Source organism: Vanellus vanellus, assembly GCF_965231255.1.
Source record: "Vanellus vanellus genome assembly, chromosome: 6".
Taxonomy (NCBI): domain Eukaryota; kingdom Metazoa; phylum Chordata; class Aves; order Charadriiformes; family Charadriidae; genus Vanellus; species Vanellus vanellus.
The window spans coordinates 22,754,456-22,779,056 of record NC_138911.1 but is presented as its reverse complement, the minus strand read 5'-3'; the positions used below and the strand labels follow the sequence as shown (position 1 = coordinate 22,779,056).

The window sequence follows — 24,601 nt, the reverse complement described above, 5'->3', positions numbered from 1 at the left end:
ATTTCCACTGCAAGGCACTCCGTGTCCCCTCAGTTACATTTTACACCAACAACACAAGTGAGCAGGATTAACAGATGAAGATGTAATATTTCTCAGCATATTTAAAAACAGTTGGACTCCACTTGGCATTCTGGTGTTACTGTCTTTCCCTCTGCTATGCTTAACGTCCGCATGACTTTCTCTTGTGCCACTGCAGCTTAACAGCAGAAACTTTCCTCCCAGCCTTGCCCATCACTTTCCGGCCTGAACAATTTCCCTTGTTCTTCCCAGCCTGTTAATCTCTGCCCCACAGTCTGTTTGGGAACCATTTAATGGGTCTCCATAGCACACTCAACATGGCAAATATTTAGCTGGAAGGGATTAACAGCAGTTAATCATTAACTCATAATGGGTTTAATGTCATAATTAACAGCATCATCAATATGTAAATACGAATTAAAGCAAATAGTCTGGAGGGCAGCTTGGCCATAATAAAAGCACTTTGCTGTTTTAAACCATCACTGCGTGTTTAGAAACACAGAGGTGCAGAAAAGACCGGTACATAGCTCTGAACTATATTTCAACAGCTGCATGCTTTTTGTTTATATCACGCAGTTTAGTCCCATTAACTTCATACCCCATTTCAAAATGCAAACATCTTGCTGTGCCAAACAAAACAAGATTTGCTATTCTTTTTCCACACCAAGTAGTTACATCAGCAGCTGCAACTATACAAAAAACAGTGACCTGTTTACATAGTTTCCCTCTGTACAGCAATTTAACCAACTTGGCTGCTTAAAGGTCATATTTCTGCAACAGCTATGAGCCTCTGGTTTAAACTTAGCTGAGATAGGAAGTGACTTCTAGCTACTACCTTCAGTAACATACGCTCACACATTTGGCTGACTTACTTTCATTCTGAATGGGTAGTTGCTGGGGCAAGAGCACAACACAATAATCATGTTGACATTTGCAGCAAAGGATGGGGAACCAACAACAAATTGACTTTCCCATCTACCAGAGTAGCACATGGAGAACTGCGACTTGGTGAAAGGGATTTGCTAGACGAGCTCTCTTTCCATGTGGTGACACACCATATAAATATGTATATACAGTTCCCTATTTGTAGGAAGAGTCAAATCTTGTTATTAGGGCACTGGCCTGGGGTAAGAGCAATTTCTTATTTCTTGCTTATTTCTAGCCTAGGGCAGCTTATTCAGAGTCAAATTCTTGCATGTATTTAGGTGGTTTAAATCCACAGGACTTAGGTGCCTACAAAGCTTTAAATATGCTGTTTCTTACCTTGAAGTTCTGCATCCATAAAATGGCAATACTTCCCTAACGTCATAGCTTCTATGAAATATTTTTGACTGACTCAGGTATTGTGACAAGACAAATACAGTAAGAAAGTTATCCTTGCAAAGAATCTCAACATCCCGTAGTCACACTTTCACCACTGCCCCCAAGTTACTTCTAAAAGCTGCACCCACTGTGCAGTAACTTTTGTTCAGTTTCTCATTAGAGACGTTTAATAGCAGGGGAGTAGATTTTTCTAAGTGGCAGAATTATTAGCATCAGTGGGTATGAGACACAGTTAGCTCAGCTGTTTCCACAGTGCACAGATAGCTGCAATGCAGACAAGCCCCTGCCTAAACAGCTTAGGTCACTCCCTGACTGACAATTAGTTGCAAAAGGAGAGAAAGGCAGGATAACTGCGCCGTTTTACCTTCCGAACACCTACCTTTAAGCATCTGCAGCAAGGAAAGAATAAAAATAAACACAGTAGAAAGGTTAGTGTCTGTCTTTACAGAAGTCCTTTCTCTTTTAGGAAATGCCAGCTTTAATAAGATTAGAGGAAAAGGGCAACCTTTGAGCTTTACCTGCTGCCTTTCAAACAATAGAAGAGAAAAACAATTTTAAAAGGCTCTGGAAAGCATGTCTTGTGGAAAAGGCAAAAGTCAAGAGGAGGAGACTAGGATTTCCAAGATCGTCAGTCTCCTCATGAGGTACATTTTTCTTTTCCTCTGATGGAAAAAAAAAAGATCAAAATAGGCCGAGGAGGTAATTGGACTGCTCATGTGGAAACCCTGACTAAAACAACACTAAAAAAAGATACAGCTCAACACTTCTGATGGGATACTCAGCTTTCAAAATACCCAGTGTAAAAAGGTTTTGCATGAAGTTGTTCATTCATCCTCTACCCATAGATTTAGTAGATTTACTTATCTTCATATTAAAGCTTTAAAAAACCCAACAGAGGATTTTCGAAAGGCACAACTGGAACCTAAACACTAAGTAGTTAAGGCGAGATAAACACATATGCTTCTGATCTAGCCTTCAGCTTTGTCCCCCTGAAGACAAGCTGTCAGTGTTGTCATCTGTACCAACTGAGTCCCAGGTATTTAAAAATGGAAGAATTATAAAGACAAATGACCCAGAGCTTCAGTCTAGACAAGGGATATTCCAATAGTTTCAAGGTTCAGCTCAGCTAAGCACTGACAGAGAGTAGACAAATTGGAATAAATTCAGCCCCAAACACTGTGCTTGCCCAGTAAATTTTATCAGTCCTTACACAGTTAAAGCTGAAGTGGGCAAACTGTAATTCCTCCCAGATTTAGTTGAAAGGTTTTGAGACCTTTTTAGCCACTGGCCAAACAATGCTGCTGAAACAGAAAAGAAGTTTTCATGTGTCATTAGCAGACATTGAAGTTACATTGCTTCACCTGACTGAAGACTGAATTGTCATAGAGATTACCTGGACTGGGTAGAATATTGCCTGGAGTGTAGGAAGAGTCTCTGTAAAATAGTGATCCCAGATTTCACACAGGACATCAATGCGATCCTCGCCTAAAAAAACATGACAGGGACACCTTTAGCAACAGAGTCACTAAAATTAAGTTGAATTTTCCCACTAGTCTCTAATTCCCCAAATAAGAGATACAAACCCACCCTTCACATTCACAGTTTCTGTCCAAAACTGGACATCACTCAGCTAAGCTTCACTTTAACTGACAGAGACACAAGGCTGTGACCATAAATTGCTGTCACTTACTGCAAAGAAGACAGCTCTATGCAAAACATGAGACCAATTCCAACAGAATAGTGATGCCTCTCTTCGACTGGAGGCTTTAACTCCACCACAAAGGATTGTGTAATCTCACAGCTCACAGTTAGCATGCTCAGCTAGCGTGGAAGCATGGCCACACATTAGCAGATGAATCTGAAAACCAGCAGATCATGGCCAACATCAACTGTTCTGCAGTAACTGGGTCAGGAAAACCATTTACAAGAGTTGGGCCCCCTCCAACATCCTCCCACTCCCAAGTACAGATGCAGCAGTCCAGACCCTGATGAGCCACAATGCCACCATGCTCCTTTCAAATGTGGCATCTGGGAGGGTTTCCAAATGAAATCCACTTGTGGCCACCCCTCATATGACTCCGACTCAAACAAACATCCCCAAATGTAAGTGGGTCTTTAAAATGAAGGCAGACTAAGTTATGCAACTTGTGATTCCCACGACAGGAATAAAACTGTGGTCAAAATACTATTATTAACAAAAATGTTTTACTGAATATAATCATTTGAATAGACATTTTAAATTATGCTCATAGGCTTGACTTATAGAGCTGTGTGTTCCTCAGCATTTGGGCCCGAAGCCTCTAAGGTTTTTTAGATTTTTCCCATCCCAAAGGCCAAAGGTCTACAATGCTTTTTCAAGTTTTAGAGACTTTCCCCAGAAATTTCAGGTAAAATACAGACCCAGGTTTAATAACACAAGTTTCTGACAAAAAGGATTTTCCAGGATACCTTCCACGGAGCCTCAGCTGGAACTCACAAGCAGTCAAGACTCAAGGAGCAGTAATGGAAGATGGCTGCTTAAGACAGCTTTGAAGGCTCAGCCTCGAGGTGACTAAGGCCCTACATGAGGAACTGGAACACATGTAAAACTGCAACTCAGAGGAGCCTTATAGCTGCATACTAAAGTGCTTTCCCCATCTGGAGACTTCCACGTGGGTTTTCACTGTGCTTACCCATGGGTTGTGCTGCTTAAGACACAAGCAGAGAGCAGAGACCCAGCAGGACCAGCTCCTGCAGACATTTCCTCTCAAGCAGAGAGCCCACCGACTATCACAAGAGGGTTCAGAGGGAGGCTTCACCATGTCAGGTATGACGCCGGCTTCAAAACTGGAATTGCAGGCAGAAGAGGACCTACCCACCACCCCCATAACAGCTACCCATTACCAGAAACTGCCAACGGTAAGTGAAAAAGACAACAGGAAACAGACTAATTGAATGTTTACATTTTTCCCTCCTCCCCAGGACTGCAACAAACCTACATATTATGAAAGAAAGGTGCCCATGAGTCATCTCCTGCGGAGATGCCAGCCTGCATGGGCAAAGGGGCTCCAGTATCACTTCAAACGAGGGTAAAAAAAATGAGGCATCGGAAGAGGGTTTTGCTGTCTGCCTGGGAAACTTCATCTTACCCAAACTACCTGAGCAGCTGCAGATGACTCCTGGGCAGCTTTCAGCTTATTACAGACTGGAACTCAATTTTGATAATGCTAAAACAGATACTGGAATAGTTGTATAGGAATACAGAAAACAAAACCTGTGGTAAGCTGCGCAGCACTCGTTCTGAAGAGCTGACAGTGCCAGGGCAGGTACCCGCATTTGGGAAAATGCATGAGTCTGCCTTTTTTCCTCCCTTGCAGGGCCAATGCCAAAGAAGCATGCACCAAGCAGGAGGCTGGCAACTGCACAGCTCCTTCAGGGTCCAAGTTGTACAGCCTGCTGGCCGGGTGGAGAAGTCACTTGGTGAGCGGAGAAGTCACCTGGTGAAGAACGGTGCAGAGGAATCCAGCACCAGCAATGATGCGAGATTGTAAGTGTCTCTTGGCATTTAATGACCCAGATACAGCAAGTGGGTGAGTAGCAAGGGATCTTCCCTACAGGCTACAAAACTGGGTCAAATCAAACAGCAGCCTAGTTTTGAATAAGGACATGTGCTCTAGACAGCTTGCTCTGCTTGAGCAAACTGTTAATAACCGTAACTAACTCCCCACACGTCCAACACTGAGAGTTGCTGCACCACGCTGGCCTTTGTCAACAGGCTCTGCAGTAGCAAGTGTCTGTACCCCAGTGGTTTGAACAGAACTTCACATGTGATCAACTTTTTTCATGAAGGATTTCATTCCCACCCAAGTGACTGTTTTTTCTTTAAATTTACACAAAGTCTGTTAGTTCAGGTCTCAACAGCATGCCACAGTAACCAAAATCATGCTTACATCAAGCTGCAAATCACATTGAGAAATAAAAGGCAGAAGGCAGCTCTCAGCAGTTTTGCAACAGGATCCACATCCAGCCCAGAACTGCTTTGAGCCCAGGTTCAACTGCCACACAAGACCTGTGTTCCTGTTCTCGTGATGAGGACGTGGCTGGTGGGAGTGTTGCAGCTACATGGCTATTCAAAAAACCCGTCATCCCCTAAGCCTCACAAGGGCTGCAGCGCAACCTGGCTCCCGGGAGGTTGTGTGACACCCTAAGACAGTACTAGAAAGGACTGTACACTTTCCAGACATGCAAATCATCTTGTCTGACCAAACATCAAAGCACAACTTCCTTCCAACACAGGTTTCTTACTATACTTGCCTTCACACAGCTTAACCTTCTCCTCTATAAACAGCAAGCCTTTCGCAAGGAGTTGGTTCTGCCAAGAGAGAAGAAGAGAGACATGCATTTGCCTTTTCTGAGATTTAAAATAAACATGGAAGAATATTTTTTTTTTCAGATGTTATCCATTTTGCATGCAGTTATCTAAAGATTAGTCATATTGTAGTACTTTCTCACAGCACCACCACCAGATCTGGTCTCACTGTGAGTGCTGTACATTCATTAACCACCTCCTGTTCAGCCAGACATGAGAACACAACAGACACAGCAGATAGTTGAAACACTTGCCAGAAGTGGGAAGGAAGGACCTGTCCTGGGTCACAGGGAGGGAGGCAAGAAAATAAAATGGTTTTTAACATAAGAGTGCAGCCAGATAAGCTATACCTCAGTCATATGATGGAGGTGATCAAAGGTCCAAATGCTGCCAAAACGTCCTGTACTCTTCTTCCTTTGCACTAGTTCAGTGCTCGCCTGACTGTACATTAAGACAGTTCAGCTCCCTAACCATTAGTTCTCTATTCCTACCTATTTTCTTTTTATGATGCTATTGGGGTTTTTTGCTATATTGAGCAGTTAAATAATCTCAGTATGCAGTCTCAAGCTGCAGGAGAAGCGGCAGGAGCTAGTCTTTCTAGGAAACTATCATGGACCAGACAGATCAAGATATCGATGTGCCTGTTTGCAGTTCAGGACATCTAAATATCTGATAAGCTTTCTGTTCCAATTTCCCCAAACATAAGAATGGTGCAAAAACAACACCTGTTTTTGTTCTCACAACAGCACTAGGAGAATCAGTTATTCCAAAAAGCTTTAAGAATCCCAGAGAAAGGAGCTGATAGCACCACATAGCATGCTATTACTGCATCCTAAAAGGTTCAGTCCTACCACAAAGATAGAGAATAAAGCCTTCTGTCCCTCTGAAAGGATTCCATATCAGGGTAGCACACAATATTCAGACACCACCACCATCCCCACTACCCCGATATGTTCATCCTCCAGCTTTTGTTTTTAACAGGTCAAAGTTGCACCTTTCAACCTTCCATCAGCTGAGGAGCAAGGCACATTTTTTTTCACTCCCAATGGACACTGCTGTTACACCACTGCCTGGACACCACCATGGCCTCCTGATGAGCTGCCGTACTGCACACCGGCCCTTGGGCTTCTGCTCTGGATGACAGGCCTGCCTCCTGTAACCATATACCAGGCTGGCTCGTTAATGACACACACAAGCAGGTAACTGTGTAACCCACCCCAAGCAAAGAGAACAGCACACCTCTGCATCCTCCCTACAATAAGAAGAAATACTAAACTGAGGTACTGTTGAAGGGAGTAAAAAGAAGGAAACTTTGCTTTGTGACATTCTGTGCTTGTACTTGTACTTCACTTTCCAGAACAAAAGAAAAACTTGACACTCAAGAGTCCTACTTTTTAGTACCAAACATAATTGAAATGTGTTGAAAAGGAAGGTCTCTTCCTTAAATAGCATGTAATCAATCAGATTTCAGAAGTCTTTTGTGAGTAGGTTGAGGCTGAGGGACTGAAGAGACCATCATACATCCTATCAGTAAGGAAACATCTCTGGATGCGGATGCATTGTCCTGGTGGAGAATTTATATTGGATAAGAAACTGGCTGGATGCTTGCACTCAAAGAGTTGTGGTCAATGACTTGATGTCCAAGTGAAAACCAGTGACAAGTGGTGTTCCTCAGGGGTCAGTACTGGGACCAGTGCTGTTCAACATCTTTCTCAGTGACATGGAGAGTGGCATTGAGTGCACCCTCAGCAAGTTTGCTGACGACGCCAAGCTGTGTGGAGCGGTCGACACACTGGAGGGGAGGAATGTCATCCAGAGGGACCTGGACAGGCTGGAGAGGTGGGCCCATGCAAAACTCCTGAAGTTAAACAGGGCCAAGTGCTGGGTCCTTGTGGCAATCCCAAGCACAAATACAGGCTCAGCGGGGAATGGCTGGAGAGCAGCCCTGAGGAGTTGGGGGTGTTGGTTGGTGAGAAGCTCAACATGAGCCAGCGGTGTGCGATTGCAGCCCAGAAGGCCAACCGTATCCTGGGCTGCATCAGAAGAAGCGTGGCCAGCAGGCCAAGGGAGGTAATTCTGCCCCTCTACTCCGCTCTCGTGAGGCCCCACCTGGAGTACTGCGTCCAGCCTTGGGGTCTTCAGCACAAGAAGGACGTGGACCTGCTGGAGTGGGTCCAGAGGAGGGCCACAAAGATGATCAGAGGGCTGGAGCACCTCTCCTATGAAGACAGGTGGAGAGAGTTGGGGTTGTTCAGCCTGGAGAAGAGAAGGCTCCGGGGAGACCTTTTAGTGGCCTTTCAGTATCTGAAGGAGGTCTACAAGAAAGCTGGAGAGGGCATGTAGTGATAGGACGAGGGGTAATGGTTTTAAATTGGAAGGCGTTAGATTTAGATTAGGTATTAGGAAGAAATTTTTCACTACGAGGTTGGTGAGGCACTGCAACAGGCTGCCCAGAGAAGTTGTTGAGGCCCCATACCTGAAAGTGTTCAAGGGCAGGTTGGATGGAGCTTTGAGCAACCCAGTCTAGTGGGAGGTGTCTCTGCCCATGGCAGAGGGGGGGAAACTAGATGATCTTTAAGGTCCTTTCCAGCCTAAACCATTCTATAAGTCTATGGTTCTAGATTCAAAAAGCTGTCAGGTAGGAAAATACTACTGAAATTAATAAAATCAGGGGCTGAGTTCATGAAACTCCTTTTGCTTTGGAATCTCACCTCATGCAAGGCGAGCTCTGAGACTCTTTGGGGCTGAGTGTCACGGCAATACCAGAGAGACTTTTTTCCACTGGCATGTTTGCCAATATTTCAGCAAAAAAGGCCTGGAAGAAAGAACAAGCCATACAAGCTCACCAGCCGTCTCACGTGCTATGGGCAGTAGGAGGAACTTCATGAGAAGTTTCATATCATGTCAAGACAGGACTGTATGGACACACTTCATGGTGTGAAAGAAGTGTGGTGTTATACAACAGAGAGGAAACGGGTACTTTCCTTGGCTGTTGTTCCATCTCATGGCTACTTCATCCACATTAAAACATTAACTCATGTTTTGCTGCAGTAGCTTACTTGTCTTAAATGAGTCACATGTAAGCATTTTTGAGACACTACTTTAAAAAAAAGAACCCTGAATCCCTTAATGTGTATCCAGAGTTCAGTGATGCCATAAGGAGGAATGGCCATCCAATTCACCAGGGGTAAGCTCTGCTAGTAGCAACAATGGTTAAATATCGTATAGTGCATACAAGGGAAAAGTAATTAATGGTCATGCTTGTAATTAAGGTAATTTGGCCCTTCTGGCAAATGGCTTTTTTTTTTTTTTTTCCAGAATTAAACCAAAAACTATTTAGGCTGGTCTTATTCCCAAAATAATGTAGAATTTAGGTTCCTTTTAAATTAGTTACACAGCAAAGCCAGAGCATTTTAGGAGCAGCATATGGGATGAAACTCTATTATTTGAACCGCCCATCCAAGTCACAAGACTTTGACCTTTAGGTCTAGCAGAGAGCAAAAGCAATCCTATCCGTGCAGTACAGTCAAGCTATAAACAACTCTACTATTAATCAATACTAGGAATTTCAGCACAGGAATCAAAGTTGACTTCAACAGTCCTGTTTGTCAGAGGAACATGCTAAAATTGCTATTCTGCACACAGGTGACCACATGGAAACAGGAATCCAAAGCGTGTTTGCGTGTGACCTTCTGAACCTGACCACAAACAGTGTACAAATGGCTCTCATCAACCGCACTTGAAAAGCTGTGGATGCCAACAGGTGAAAAGCAGAGCTCTGGCAATACTGCAGACAGCACAGCAGCCGCTTCTAGGCCTCATGTAGTGCACGGCTGTCAATTTAGGAGGGTACACTTTGGTCTTTGCTGACTCCTTCCACAACATGGGTGCCTACCCAGGTTAGCAGGAGATCCACCACTGAGGGCCTGGCAGCGCGCGCCACCTCCATGACCTGTGGTATCTCACCCTGCTTACAACAGCTTACTCAGTTTTACCCAAAAAGGCATACGTTTATTCTGGGGGAAAAAAAAAAAAAAAAAAGCCACTTTCTGCAGTTTTTTGGACTCTGGAATTCCCCCCAATAAAACAATTTAATTTTTTTTTTTCCTGCAGAAACCTATTTTCTGATTTATTCATTGTCACCAATGTGACAAGAGGCTGACAAATGAAGCTGCAGGAAGTAAAGGGAACTTGTCAGTGAGAAATCTTGTCAGTGAGAAATTTTTAATGGCTGGGGGAGCTTTGTCTAGGGCTCAGTCCTCAGTTGCTGTGAGTGTTAGGTTTGAAACAGAAAGCCAGAGTTCACAGCAGCGTGCAGGAGGAATACGGCTGCCAAAAGATGGGTAAGCTGCAAAGAGAACGTACCTCGGAGACACTTTTCACCTGGGCAATGACAACTGCAATTAGCAAGTTGGATAAATATTTTCACATGATGAAAAAAATATTGCAGCCATTCCAAACGTTGTTATCAACCAATGGAAGGTAACTATTTGGCAAAGATTCTCTAGCAGAAACCTAGACTTTGGAGGGAAATATTAAGTTCTCCATTCAAATTTTAGATTTGTTCAGCAGAAATAAACAACTACACATGTCAGGCTCTGGACAAGAACAACAAAAAAATACTTTCCAGGAAAAAACAAACAATGTGAAAAAAAGAGGGAGGAAGAAATCTAGAATGGAAAAACTTATGAGGGGAAAAAAAGTAAAACCCACTTACACTGTAAGTATTTTTCTGCCTGAACAATAAGATAATGTTTGGAGTGATATTGCACTTAAATCCTTCCAAATGCTTTCAGTTTATTAAGAAAGTACTTCTTTATTTTTCAATGTATAGCTCAAGGTAATTACCTCTCCTATATAGTGCAGGGAAAATCTACAGCTGGTCTTTAATACTGTGTCATTTTAAACTACTATATAATAAAAAGGTATATACACATACATATATGATGGTGTCACACTTATTTTCTTGTGTTTCTCTCAAGAAATATGAATTCCTTCTCTATCTCCACTAGGTCATTAGGTTTCAATTTACATATGCTTCCTGAGCACTGTGAGTACAATTTGCCAGCTGCTTTGCTTATAAGTTAGTATTATTGATGCTTTCTACTTCCAGAGATATTTTTTTGTATTGTACAGCTATGTCAGCAAACAAAATACTCATTTGTACACCTTAATGGGCAGCACAGTTCTATCTATTAAAAATAGATATATTAAGCATTACCTTGTATTAAAGAACTTTTAAAGCTCTTATGAATGTTTTATCAGTAATTCCATGTGTTAAATATATTGCATCATCTCATTCTTAAGGTTTCTAAAAAAAAAAGCTCAGCTTCATATAGTTACTGCAGCTGTTTCAATCTCCTCTCAATTTTTCCCTTTTCCTGTGGAACAGAGAGACTTTTCTTTAAAAAAAAACAACAGCGACACTTCATTTCCCTTCTCCCCATCTTAAAAATATCTGGAAATTTTACTTACAGATAAGTAAAGTCTGCTAAAGTCACAGGCTTAGAAATGGATTCAATCTGAACATTACCCCCTCAGATCAAGCCACACAGATAATTTTTCATTAAAAAACCCTACAGGGTTTGCTGACAGCTCAATACAACCTAAGAAATGCAGCAAGCAAGACCAGATAAAGACTCGCACCAAGTGAGATGGACAGGCGCATTTATTTGAAAAAGTTCAGCTGCCACCTTCTGTCTCTTTGCAATTACAGCTGAACTGGGTGCTTGGGGAGACAGTTATTCCCTCCCCTCCCCAAAGCAGCTTTCCCTGGATCTCCAGGGTGAAGTCTTCACTCTGCTGTTGGAACACTGTAGGCTGCTATACACTCACTGCGGGTGCTGCAAACCTGTCCTCACTCTCACTACAGTGAAGCATGCACTGCAGAGACACAAAAGCCCTGATTCAACCCCCCGACACGTACACGCAGTTGAGAAATTTGGAGAGACAAGTTCTGCAGCAGATCGAAGTGAGCTAGTGAAATCTCGCAGGTTGAAACCCCCCTACTTGTCTCAGTGCAGTACCTATTTCAGGTATAGCACCAAGAAGTGCAGCTAAGAGAAAGCCTGTAAGTAAGTTTTCAAACGCCCTGAGGTTTGGAAGACAGGATTCAAAGCTCCAGAAAAATCGCTTTTCATTTTTCCTTAGCAAAGACCCTCCTACAATGTGTGTGTGCTCGCTACTCTTTCAAAGCAAGCTGTGCTGAAATCATTGGGAATAAAAAAAAACCAACCCTGAAGGCAGTCACACATCATGCTGTAAAACATAGACACTTTCCAGGTAATTCTTTCTTTTTCCCAGCACAGATATTTTCCCCTTCCTCTCCACCGCTAGGGAAATTGAGGCGAGTTTCTCCATCCATACCCAGAGGAGCAATTCCAGTTCCCCCAGCACAATGACTGAAGGTGCAAGCTGTCCCAGACGCAACAGCCGGGGCTTCTCTCTCAAACCAGCAGTGCCAGCAGTGCCAGGCACCTTCTCCCTCCCTCCACCTTGTCAGTAGCTGGTCATCCCCGATGGGCGCCATGGAGGCCCTTCCTGTGTGCGATTCCGCTATACTCTGGGCAAAATGGCATCCATCTGACTTTGCCAGAGGCAAAGCAGGTGTTGCCTGTCAGGAGCACTCTGCCAACAGCATGGTTGCGGTGATGGCCTCCGGGCAGAACCAACAGGAAGGATTTTGGGGCGATAGCACAGCTTGCTCTGCTGTAAGTTCAAGCAGAAAGGCGGTGAAAAGCAGCTAAGTAGTTTTGGGAGCAGATCCACAGGAGCCTCCATCAAGGAGCCTCAACCCATCACAGGCGACTTCACATCTCGTCTGAAAGCCACATCCCTGCAGCGCAGCAAGGCACAGAGGAATTCTTCTGCTCATCAAAAAATATTACTATTTACCAATAAGCCACTACTCTTTGGGGTAGGGGGAGCAGGGGAGAAGTTTACATGACCACCCATTTAATTACAGATGAATTTTGTTTTTTTCATGTCTCCAAACCAAACATGGCTAGTATGCCTTTAAAAAGCCACATTAAAATTAACAAATTAATACTAGTTCATTAAACAGAAACATAAGCTTGGAACAGAAGTAAACTGATCCAGAGCAAACTCAAAGTAATTGACCTCATTTTGCTGGGTAAAAAAAATCAGTTATTCTTCTACACATTTACTGAATTTCTTCAATGCAGCCCCCTCCCCTAGCCAATTGAGGCTGGGTGTTCTGGTGTTAAATCCCATTTTTACAGGCTGTGCAAGCACATAGCCACTGTTTCTTGGATAAGTTGGTGTTAATTCGAGAAAAAAAGCATCACCCAAACTTACTTGGCAAGTATTTTCTACAAAGTAATTGCCAGTTGCTCACAAACACCTACTTACTTCTTGGCAGTGTTTTACAAAATGCAAATCTGTGTGAGCTGCAGCATCTGATACCTGGACCTTACTCCCCCCTATCCTTTTTTTTTTTCCTCTAGAAAGAGGGGAACTAGTGACAGAAGCAGAGAGACCATTTTGATCCTACACAGAGAAAAAATTGATCCTGTTGACAAATACGAAATAACATCCTAAAATGACTCTTCCAGAGACAGCTGTGTCAAAACAGATAAAAAAGAAAGCCCACTTAAAGAGAGAAAGTGAGGCAGGGAGAGTAAGAAGGAGAGCAGACCAGGCAGAGCGAGTAGGCAGCGCTGCTCTGATCTAGACCACAACGCGCCAGTGAGGCAGCAGCTGTGGGAAAATCCGTCGGCCGTGCTCCCGGCTCTGCACTGCTGACTCACCGCCCCGAGCGGGAGCCCTGCTTAGCCAGGGCATGGCATGCCGACCCACGCTATGCTTTCAGCGGCAGCAGCCAGGCACCGTTTCAAGTCAACCACGCATGTCTACAGAGCCGATGCACGCAGGGCCTGAAAGCAGGCATCCCGGCTGATGCTGCCACCCAGGACTAGGTCTTCTGCTCAGCTCGCAGTAGTGGGGCTGAGCCCATCCGTGATAACGAAGCTGGGCAGTTGCTATGGAGTCTCTGGAGCTGCTCCATGAAAGCTCAGCACTAGAAAGTGCCAGATGAAGCAGAAATAATTAGCTGACCTGCATCAACAGGAGTTCCCAGCCAGCGAGGAGAGAAATACAATAATAAAGACCAGCTTGACCCAAAAGAGTATTGCAGACATACGGCTGAGCTCTGCAAATCACACAAGTGTGAATTCTCTCCCCTTGTGTGGCGGCCGAGTTGCTGCAGTCCCTGGCAGCAGGCATGAGAGAGCACCCGGCCAGAGAAGAGCTAGCACTGCCCTTATCCAGCAATAACCATCATTCCAAGAACCTACAGAACAATTTCCTTGCCTTGCTACGAAGCAGGTAGAAGTAGAAACCTGGCACCGAGGAAAGAAATGTTACACACATCAGGTTTTTTTCTTAGATTAAGCAGGAGAGAGGGACAGGAGACATTTTCTGCTATTAGCGTGGCTTTACAAAGCAGCCTTTCAAAGGCCGAGAGATGCTGGATAGGCTGGAGCCTCAGAAAGACATGCAGCAGGGGACTTAAGCAAAAGCTTTATGGTGGCACAGTAGAGCAAGAAGTGCCTCTACCCCTGCAGCTGCATTGCACAGCTGGCCAACTTATAGCGAGAGGCACGCTGACCGCAGGAAGGTTCACCAGTCCCACTTCTGACTGCCTTAAAGGGAGGAGACAAAATCAATTTTGGCTTGGATCCAGGCTTGCCTCGTCGTTGCTGCTGCTTACTTTCGCAGCTATCCATTATCGTCTTGCTATTTTGACTTTGCTCAACTCCCCAGCAACATTGGTGCTCTCATGTTGCGGTTTCTATGGTTTTGCATGCACACAGAAAGCTGGGCCTAATTCTGAGTCAGGGCTTGGAGTTTGGAGTTAATATGCATAAACCTGGCAGTTCTGCTAAAGTGGTTAGCTGTGAAATAGCTAGCATTTTCATTTTCCCCCGTGAGTTTCAAGATCAACAAGCCCCCAGAGAGCGAAAAGAAACTCATCCTTTCCAAAGGTTTTGTTTCAGGCTGTTTGCAGAATCGGGAAGATAATGCATCAATTTATCAACACCCACTAGTTTTATATTTCAAAAATTTTCTCCACAACTCTTCAGACAGCATGAAAATGAAGGGAGCATATCTGAAAAATCTTACAGCTCCCCCAGGGAAGTCCCAATCACCGATACACCCTGTTCCTCCAAATCCAAGCCTCTTACCTTCTGTCACCACAGGATTCCTCCCTGTTGTGGTTCATCTGACCACCAGAGAACTAAACCAGCAGTGAGAGCAGATGGAGCCCTGCTGGGTTACCGAGCAGAGGGCACAAAGTGCACCTTTTCGGCAGCAGGAAACTATCAGATCAGTTCATGGGCAAAGCCAGAAAGCCGTTACTGGAAAACCTGGAGCAGGAAGCATTGCTTTAAGGCAGATCTGCAGCAAATATTTTAAGTCCCAACTATCTGGCATTTACACTCAGACTCCAATCCAAGAAGGTGGCTTGTATATATAATAGGGTTGCTAAAGCAGCAGATTTATAAACACAAATCTCCTTCAGAATGAAACATCTGAGTTCCTACCGAAACCCTTACAGGAGTTACGTTTCTTTTTCCAAATACAAACCAGACTCAATAACTCTGGTATGACGATGATTTGGTAGCAGAGAAAGACTGCCTAAACCCCATCTGTTTCCTAAACATTCCTTTAGCAAATTCAGGAGCTAAAAACTGGTAATTTGCATGAGTGCTGGTGAAAGAGACTTGTGAGTAATCAAGCCAAATTGATCACAGAGGTAGATTTGTCTCACTATAAAAGCTCTGCTCCATTTTAGTCTTAAATAGTCAGTGCTTAGAAAAATTGTGCGTGTGTGTGTGTATGAAATACATGTAATGTAAGAGCCAGAACTCTTAAAACAATGGAAAATTTAATTTAAGAATTATCTTAGTAGCTCCTCTTACAAGTGTTGTGGCATAAGAAATGGAAAACATTGAAGTCAATTTATCACATCTAAACATTACATGATGCAGTTGGTTGCTGGTACAATATTTAAAACTGCCTGGTTACACATGAGAGCAGACCCTTCATTACACATGAGAGCAGATCTTTCAGGGTCCATTTCAAGCTACGAGAACAGTAAAATCGGTTCTCAGGATAGTTTTTCAGTGGGCTTTTAACAGATGTGGGAGAAAGTCGCTGCCAAAAGATGCACTTCCACTCCACTCCCCATCCTGATGACCTGTCCCCATCGCCTCCCCCACATCAGAGGTGATGAGAACAACAAGTCAAAGGAAGTAGTTGAAAACTTTATTTTTTTATTTTTCCATAAATTTTCTTTTTCTTTCAAAGTTATTTTTCAGCCAAACCAGCAGCCTGATTCAAATCTGCTCATTTTGGTGGGACCAGTATTGCCATAAATCAGCTGGCATCAGCAGTGAAACCGAACGACAGACGAATGAATTAATGTTGTCAGCCCTTCTTTGGCACACGAATGGTCTTTCTCCACTCCACAGCTGGAGGACTTTTGAGTAAAGACATTCAGGAGGGAGTAGTAACTTTTATCACTGCCATGTGCTGTCAGTCTAGAATCAGAAATAAGTCTGCATCTTAGCTTACAGTGGGGAAAAAAGCTCATTTCCTACAATAGCCTTTATCTCACAGTTTGTCTTATGGCTTGCCAGCACCAAGAGTTTTACTTCAGGCTAAGTCTGATGGATGCCAAGTTATTCTTTTTAACATTGAGCAAAAAAATCCCAGAAATTAAATTTGAGTCCCAGTGGCTTCAGCGGGAGAAGAGCAGCTGCAGGTCAACTGGTATGTATATGCTGAGGTATTTGCACAAGTGTGAACAGACAGACTGACAGAAAAACAAACTCAGAGGTGAGCGCACCCAAGCCCTTGCACTGCGCTCTCTCCGAGACAAAGGCCACCACTCCCGGCCGTAGTGCAGTGCTGAGTACCTGCATTGTGATTGTGGCCTGTGGCTGAAGTAGTACAGCCCTGTCATTAGGGTGAAAGAGCACAGTTTTTGCTCCTGCTTTTGCAGAAAACAGTGCTGGTGATCAGATCCTTCTCCCGGGACAAGATCAGACGCCCTCGCCTTGCTAAGAGGGATGCAACACAGACATCCAGCCTCCAGCAGTGAGCGGGCTGTAGTCTAAGCAGTCTGCAGTCATCAGCTCTGCTGCTAAGAGATCTAAGGAGTCTCAGCTAATACCAGTAGCCCCAGCGTGACTGTGACAGTCTTCAGGTTTACAGCCTGGAGGAAGAGAAGACATCCAAACCCCAGCAGTGGGAGCCATCCGGTCCCCAGCAGTCGTCAGCTCTTCTTGCACAGCGACAAGATGCAGCTGTGTCTTACTCAGCGCTGGAACCCACCCAGGCCTCTTTCAGTACACTCTAAATTTTTAAAACCAGATAACAGTCATACATCAGCACCTCACACCCCTCAGGACCGAGCTCAGCTCCATGCTCCATTCAGGCTTACGGGTGCATGAAGTTGCCCCTGGACATTTTCTGCTTATTCCAGCTTTGCACACCGTGCCTAACACTGTGGTACCTGGGTACCTGATCAAGACCTTTCAAATTTCAATTTGTCACATATATTTAGTTGCAAACTTTTGTTTGCCTGTTTTCAAATTAGCAGGAGCAGTAGCAGATTTCCACTGAAGCAAGGCACTTTGTGCTATGGGCTCGCAGCCTTTCTGCCGGGCTGCCACCAGACCCCTCTCACAGTCTAGGAAACGTCCCAGCAGCCACCTCTTTCCAGTAAATGACTTGTGCAAATAGCAACTAAAGAAGTGAAACATAACTACCCCTGGGGCAGGAGTTTGCTTCTCACTTGATAGTACAGCATGGGGGATTTTTTTTTAAGTCATGTAATCTAATACCGACAAGAAACAATAATCTTTTTTTTCCCCTTTCCAAGCTGTTAGCACAGTATACAGCAGCATCAGCCACTTCAGAAAGTACTGAAATTTCCCCTCTCTCTCTCTCTCTAAGGCAAGAAAACCCTCTTGGTTTTGGCAGCTGCCTCCTTTTTTTAATCAACTCTACACTGAACAACTTACAACACGGAAAGCCATCAGTGCTCTCTTAAAATCATCCAACACGCTTTCATGTGGTTACATTTGAACCTCTATCTGGACAGTATCAGTAAAAGGCAATATAACTTATTCATATTTGTGATTGATCAGGCCTCCCCTCATCCTTTGTCTTTTGCTTTTTCGCAGGTTGCTTTTATATTTGTGGGACTAAAAGGCCAACTGTACCCAGGTTGATTTCCTGCTGATACAGACTTCCTTCTCTGCCCCCCACTAAAACAGACAGCCGTTATCTTTTCTCTTCCTCTTTGCTGGTGCCTGTTGTAGAAAACCTACTCCTGAATTCTCTATACTAGAGAAACAGGGTGAAAAAAACTGTGAAAAGATATCCCATCATATTTAAAAAGTTCAGGTGAATTCCTTCTTGGCCTTGAGAGGCTACAAGCATAATTTCTTAAGCACAAAGGAAGATTATCCTTATTTTAGCACATACACCCATATATATGATTACTCCCAAGGCTATATGGCCCACATTAAAAAAGTCTAATACCTCCTGTAGCAAAACAAAAATGAAACTTGTAGGCTACGTGCATGTAAAAAGGGGTCCTCATTTTTTCATAGGCTATAAAGCTTAAGAGAGCAAACCTCAAAATAAAGCAAGCAAACAATGTAATACCTGAAAGTAGTCTGTGATGAAGGATCCAAGTTCACTCTTCAGCAGCCGTCTGTAGACAGAAGGAATGCAGCCATGAAGTAACAGCCATTGCTGGTCATTTCTTACAGGTATATCTGCACTTTACTACCAGTCATACCAAAGAAACATGAGTATATGTGAATGTGTCATTTGGCCACAGTTAGATTTATTTTTCGTTTAGGTGTATATTCTATAAATGTCCACAAAGGTTGTTCTCAAATTATGAAGGAATGAAACAGTTTCCCTGAAGTCTATAAGCCATACACATAGAACAAGCAAAAAAGCATTTACCCCCCTGAACGAACAGAAAGTTGGGGAGGCAATTTCAAGTTATTTAGTTTGAAATTCATCATTTTTTCTGCTTTTTGTTTAAAAAAAGATGCCTTTCCTGTCATTGAAAATAGCATATTTCTCTAACACCGTACTTCCTTTTCTCTTGGAAGTAGAAGGTGGGAGGATAAGGAGAGGAGCAATGAAGTAAACACACAAGCAGAAGCTGTGGCTTCCCCATGACTACCGCATTTGAAAGAAAAAAAAAGGCATATTTTTCAAGAAAGAAATTCTAGAAATTTAACAAGAGGTGTTTTAAATACATGCCAGCAGAAGCCACTCTAAACAAGTATTTCTGATAAAAACTGTTGGATTTTAAACCAGGCTGTGATAAAAGTTTTAAATTCCAATACATATTTATACTTCAAAACTCCAATATAAAAATCGGGATTGTTTTACATCAGAAGAAGCATTACAAAAACCCAACTCTCAAAGTTCGGAGCATTTGCACTTTCAGCTTTCAGTGACTGTTAAGTATAAATTCTGTAGCAGTAAATTCTGCCTAAAATTTAAAAGGCACCCAACACTTTCCACTGCAAAACATTGCAATTTTTTTCTGTTCTAAGAGTTTTGCTTTTCACCAACAGGAATTATAACCAGGAGTGCTCAAAAATGGCATCTGAATCAGGGTCCATCCAGTTCTCAGGCTGGGATCTTAGTAACAAACCACACCACTTTTTCCTAATCTTTGCTGAAAGTTGATTTTGACAGCAACCTTCCTCCCTAACCATTTTGCAACACTTCTACATTTATTCGCATGCCAATGTGTTTTCACTCTTTCTCTCTCAGAGCAGTTATATTCACCCCACCCATCTCAAAGCACAGTTCTATTTCTATGAGATGGGTAAACCAGATAAGTCTTTGGGGGCCCGTTTGCCAGAAGCTCCTCCACTGGCTTCAGCAGAATCCAGGTGGCTCTCCACCAGCTGATTGAGAAGCCCAAGGCAGGACTTTGCCTCACACAGGTAGACAAGCAACGGGAGGCTTGCACCTTAGAGAGAACCCAAGGGAGGGGTATCCTCCTAATCACAGCCAGGTCACCTCCTGCTTCCTGAAATCTCATCTCCCGATGGCATTTCTTACATTTTCTCTTGCTGTGACAACTGACTTTCAGAGCAGTAGGGAAAAAAAAAAAAAAGTATCCAGTGAGATGATATCAAATCGCAGCAAGATAAAAACTTGGTGGCGGCAACCCAGAGCAAAATGTTGCCACCTGCTCGTCTCCTGGTCCTGTCATTACCGTCCTACTTCAAAACTCTCCTGCGTTTCCCACTGTCAAATAACTAAGCACTGTGTATAGCCTGTGAGTCTCTTAAAGCACTGCATTTGCTGACTTCCACCAAGGAGCAGAATGGAGAACTACAAACAAGGAAAACGCACCAGCTTGACCTAATGGCACAAAAGAGTTGGCCGTCTGACAGGTCTGGCTTTTTGCCTAGTGTCAAGCTAGAGATTCACCTCACGCACAACAGTGTGTTGGAGCTACATCCAAAGTCACAGTTGAGAGGCTTCAGGTGCGCATAAAAACATACAGGCAGATGCATGTCCTTTTCTCCTTAGGTGGACATTAAGGAGCTACTTGAACATTAAAGTGGTCTATTTAGAGAACGACATTTGGAGATGTAACCAATGCTCAGGGCAGGAACATTAATCATGTATTTCAAGGTGAGTACTTCCAAGTGCTGCCTGGGAGTGCCTGTCCATGGCAGAGGGCATATCCTCTGCCACCTTCAGCAGTGCTTACAAAGCATACACAGTTGACAAAGAATTTCTTGTTCTTCATCTGGCTCTCAACAGTCTAGATCCACTTCACCAATATGAAGAGAGCATGGTCCAGCCACTGAGGCCAAGCCCAGTCAAAATGGCTACTCTGCCCGGTGTCCTGCCTCCCCACAAGGCTGGGAAGGAGCACCTGCTTGCACTGCGGAGGGAAAGCAGGCTGCAGCCACCACGGTGGGCAACAGCCTGGCAGATGAGTCACAAAACCCAAAGCCGGCCCCCGAGTTTGCCAACAGGCTGTGGATTAGGGTATTTCCAAAGTCTTGCGACATTTGTTTTTCTTTTCACATACAGAAATACTCATCCCATGGAGAATTAAGACTGCTCCAAGTACTTAAACCCAACTTGAAGACTTCTGACCTGAGCACACTAAAATACCATTAAAGCATGAGACACTCAGCTCTTAAAAAGAATTATATTAAACTTTCACCTTTGGGACCAGACCAAGTAGTACAGAGTCTCGTGCCCTGCAAGCTGCGTTTATTTTGAAAGTAGGGAAAGGGGTAGTTTAGACTGCTGCTTAGTACATGCTTAGCCCAAATTGCCATTTGAATCTTGGCGCTCAGGAAAAGTGCAATAGGGATGAGGGGGGAGCATATCAAAGGAGAAACAGAGACCTATCGGACAGCATTCATAATGAATGAATATGGATGTAGTGGGAAAGAGGGAGGGAGGAGGAACCACATCAATGAACTCTGACAATACTCCTCTTAGCAACACTTGGAACCAAGGCAAGAATACATTGTTCTTTATCTACTCTACAGTCTTATCTATTGCTAACCAAACTTTCCAAATAATCAAAATGAAACTACAGATAATCATGAAACCTGCTTTTAAAAAAAATGATACTTTTAATCATCACTAGTATCAGTGTTAGAAAACGTTTGTTAGGCTTTTAGGTTTTTTATCTTTAGGGCTTGTATTTTCATGTCTTGCTCTGCAATTATCATGTGAAGATTAAGCTTTTAAATGAAATGTGTTTTGCTTTCATTTTAAACACTCCATGGTTCTGAGAAGCTTGGGTTTAGAAAAGAGATTTTACTACCATTACAAATGCCCTGATCGAAATGTGTAAAGAACAGCCAGAAGAGACAAGCTCCCTAGGAAGGGACAAAATCCTTATAATCCAAGTCAAGACACATCCTGTCCTTGTCAAAGCTACGCATCCACACAAGTCAGAGAAACATTATCCAAGTGCCCTATGCCATTCACTCCACCCAATAGCAAAAAAGAAGTAAGTTAGCCTGAAACCCCAAAGCTGTGCTTAAGTTTGCTTCAACCCCTGCTCCTCCCACCAATACCCTCTAACTGCGTTTCTGTAGGGGAACAAAACCAAGCAAACACCAAACAAGCAGCAACAAAAATCCCTTTTCATGCATTTCAGCAACCTACCTGATATTTTCATTGAGGGTGTAAAGTTCATTGCTCTGCAAGCCTCCCCCTTTGAACACATTTATCACTGCTGTTTGAACGCTGCCAAAAAAGAAATGAGACAGTACAACATCCATAAATAACAGCCACCAGTATGATTTAACACAGAGCGCAATGTGAGCTAGCTGCCAAAAGCTGAGTGGTTATAATGGGGTAGAGAGGTTAATTGCACTTAAACGCTTCCACTCTTTCTCCCCTGGAAATCACCACATTTATTTACCTACATCTCTCATGGGAGACAGAGCATAACCAACCTCAAGTTGTGCCTAGAGTAAGCAAGGGAAAATCATTACAGGGACACTGTTCACCAAAAACACATTCACACCAGATACGTCTTTAACACGAGTGTTTAGGGGATCTCTGCTGTGTGCTGCAGGCTAGTTGCTATGAGGAGATATAGATTTTTGGCAATATCTACCAAACACATCACATTGCATTATCCAGTGATAATCCAGCAGGAACCACCCAACCTGCAGCATCTGGCTGTGCTGGAAGACATTATGCAGCCAGCATCACCTCAGTCAGACCCAACTTTAAGCCCTGTTACTGCTTGTAAGATGCAGTTGGAGGATCTTCTAACTCATACTTCTCTCACCAGCACAGAGGAAAACATAAAGTGACAGCACACAAGATGTTTTAGCGGGTCTAAAGGCTTGCTATGGCTAACAAGAGGAGGCATCGTTCCCTTAACAGGCATTCCCTTCTGTGGGCCAGTTACGGCATTTTCACACCTCACAGACCTCAGCTCACTATCCTGGCACAAAACTGCCACGTTTTTTCTGGGCTATTTTTGTGTGACATTAGTAAACTGAGCTAGGTCAGCAAGACAAAGTGGTCTGCGGAGCACAGAGCTGGTGCCAGGTGGCAGAAGGGAAGGTGGGAGCACCCACTTTTGGTAGCAGCAGACCATTAGATCAGATCAGGACATCTCACTCTTCACCCTACACATTGTTTTTCCAGTTGCCATTGCTGCATGACACTCTCTGCAGACAGGATTTGACTGTCAATAGAAAACGCTGGTAGAAGCCACAAGTTTAGCAATTGTCAGAGGAACTTGACTGTGGCAAAAGCTTCATAATATGCAAATAATGTCTGTTGTGGATTAAGAAACTGGCCTTTATTACAGTACTAGGAATATGTTTTCCTAACTGGTACTTAAAAGATGCAACTGTTAACAAAGAGCAATTGTGTTTTACTTCAAGACAGTACCTCAGAACAACACTGGCCAAAACCAAGGCTGAACACTACTAGGTCTAATTTTTTCACCTCCGTGGAGGTTTTCAATGCCGGCAAAGCTTGGGCATGCCAAAAGTTCACTCAAGTTATAAATGGATGAGCTCAGCCTAAAACAAGCTTCGCCAACAAAGATCAGACACTCACGGCCCTTATCGCGGGGCTGCTGCAGGGCGAGAGCTCAGCCCAGGTGGGTCCTGCTCACCTGTTCCAGGCAGAGTTGGAGCTGAGCTGCAGAGCCTGCCGGGCTGCCTGGAACCGCGGCAGGTCACTGAGGACCGGGGAGCTCATGAAGCGAGGCCGAGGCCTTCTGAATGAACCCATCTTGTGGATCTGGAGAGCAAAGGACGGAGCTACAGTGAACCCTCCAGTCATAGGGCCAGGTGGAGTAGAGCAGGGCTGTCAGAAAGTCTCTTGTCTTGAAGGTCCAAGCGTCAATCTCAGTGATGTCAACAAGTCTTCAAGCCCAAGGATTCAGCCTGCAGCAAAAACAAAGAGGCATCCTTGAACTAGCAGTTCCCCACAGCATCAGGTTGTGACATGGACACACCTTGCAAGACGATGAAGGAATTGAAGCAGTCCTGCAAAGTAAAGAGAAAGGAAAAGAGAAAGACAGAGAAGGGAGGGGTGAAAATATTCTATCCCATGAACAGCAAATTTGGGCAAATCTTCTAGAGTTCTTCAACAGCAGCCCCCTTTCCCATCTTGCCCCTTAAATAAGGACCCAACACAGACAGCCAGAAATACAAGCACGGTCTTTTTTTCCATTTCAACTAGCAGAGATGCAAGAACAGAGGTGCCTAAACCCTTCTCCCGGAGGCACTTTACAAATACCTTTAAATACAGTTAGCCATTCAGCCTGTATAAAATAGTAGAAACTGGAGAAAGAGAAAAGAAAACAGAAAGGAACAAAAGATAAACAGTGTAAGAAAAGATGAACAGACAAACACAATGTTTTTTTTTTTTTTTGAGAAGTGTTGTGCAAGGGAATAAACCCACTCGTTATCAGTCCATTACAAAAAGGATAGAATAGGGAGCTTCTGCAAAAGAGGTCTGACAGCCAGATATTTTGAGAGTAAGCAGGACTTTTATGTTTGTTTTGTTTTCTACAGAATGAGAAGTAATTGCTAGGCCAAAGACAAAATGCCCATATTTTCCACTCTGATCATCATCTCCATATAGATGAATATGTAGCCCCGAGTAAACCACAGAAATATAGTAAGTTAGCTTGGATAAAAACCACAAAAAAAAAACTTTGGCAAAGCTTCTGTACTTTGAAATCTTCCCACTTCAGACAAATACAAGCAGTAGATGTAGTTAGCAGTTTGGAGAATCGAGATGTGGGAGAAAGGAGAGAGGAGGAAAAACACCCAACCAAACAAAAAAGTTGTGTAACAACTGCACATGAAAGATGTCAAG

General features: G+C 43.6%; 1 protein-coding gene across 1 annotated transcript in view; it reads right to left on the bottom strand.

Moving 5' to 3' along the window:
* The window catches only part of PRR5L (proline rich 5 like), a 43,913-nt gene that overhangs the window by 9,604 nt on the left and 9,708 nt on the right, over positions 1-24,601 (bottom strand). The window contains exons 2-6 of the mRNA XM_082485699.1: positions 23,388-23,661; positions 21,911-21,991; positions 18,392-18,440; positions 5,635-5,692; positions 2,735-2,826 (exon numbers count right to left, since the gene is read on the bottom strand). Of these exons, the coding sequence (XP_082341825.1) occupies positions 2,735-2,826; positions 5,635-5,692; positions 18,392-18,440; positions 21,911-21,991; positions 23,388-23,557 (450 nt within the window). The 5' untranslated portion in view covers positions 23,558-23,661. The remainder of the gene's footprint in view (positions 1-2,734; positions 2,827-5,634; positions 5,693-18,391; positions 18,441-21,910; positions 21,992-23,387; positions 23,662-24,601) is intronic.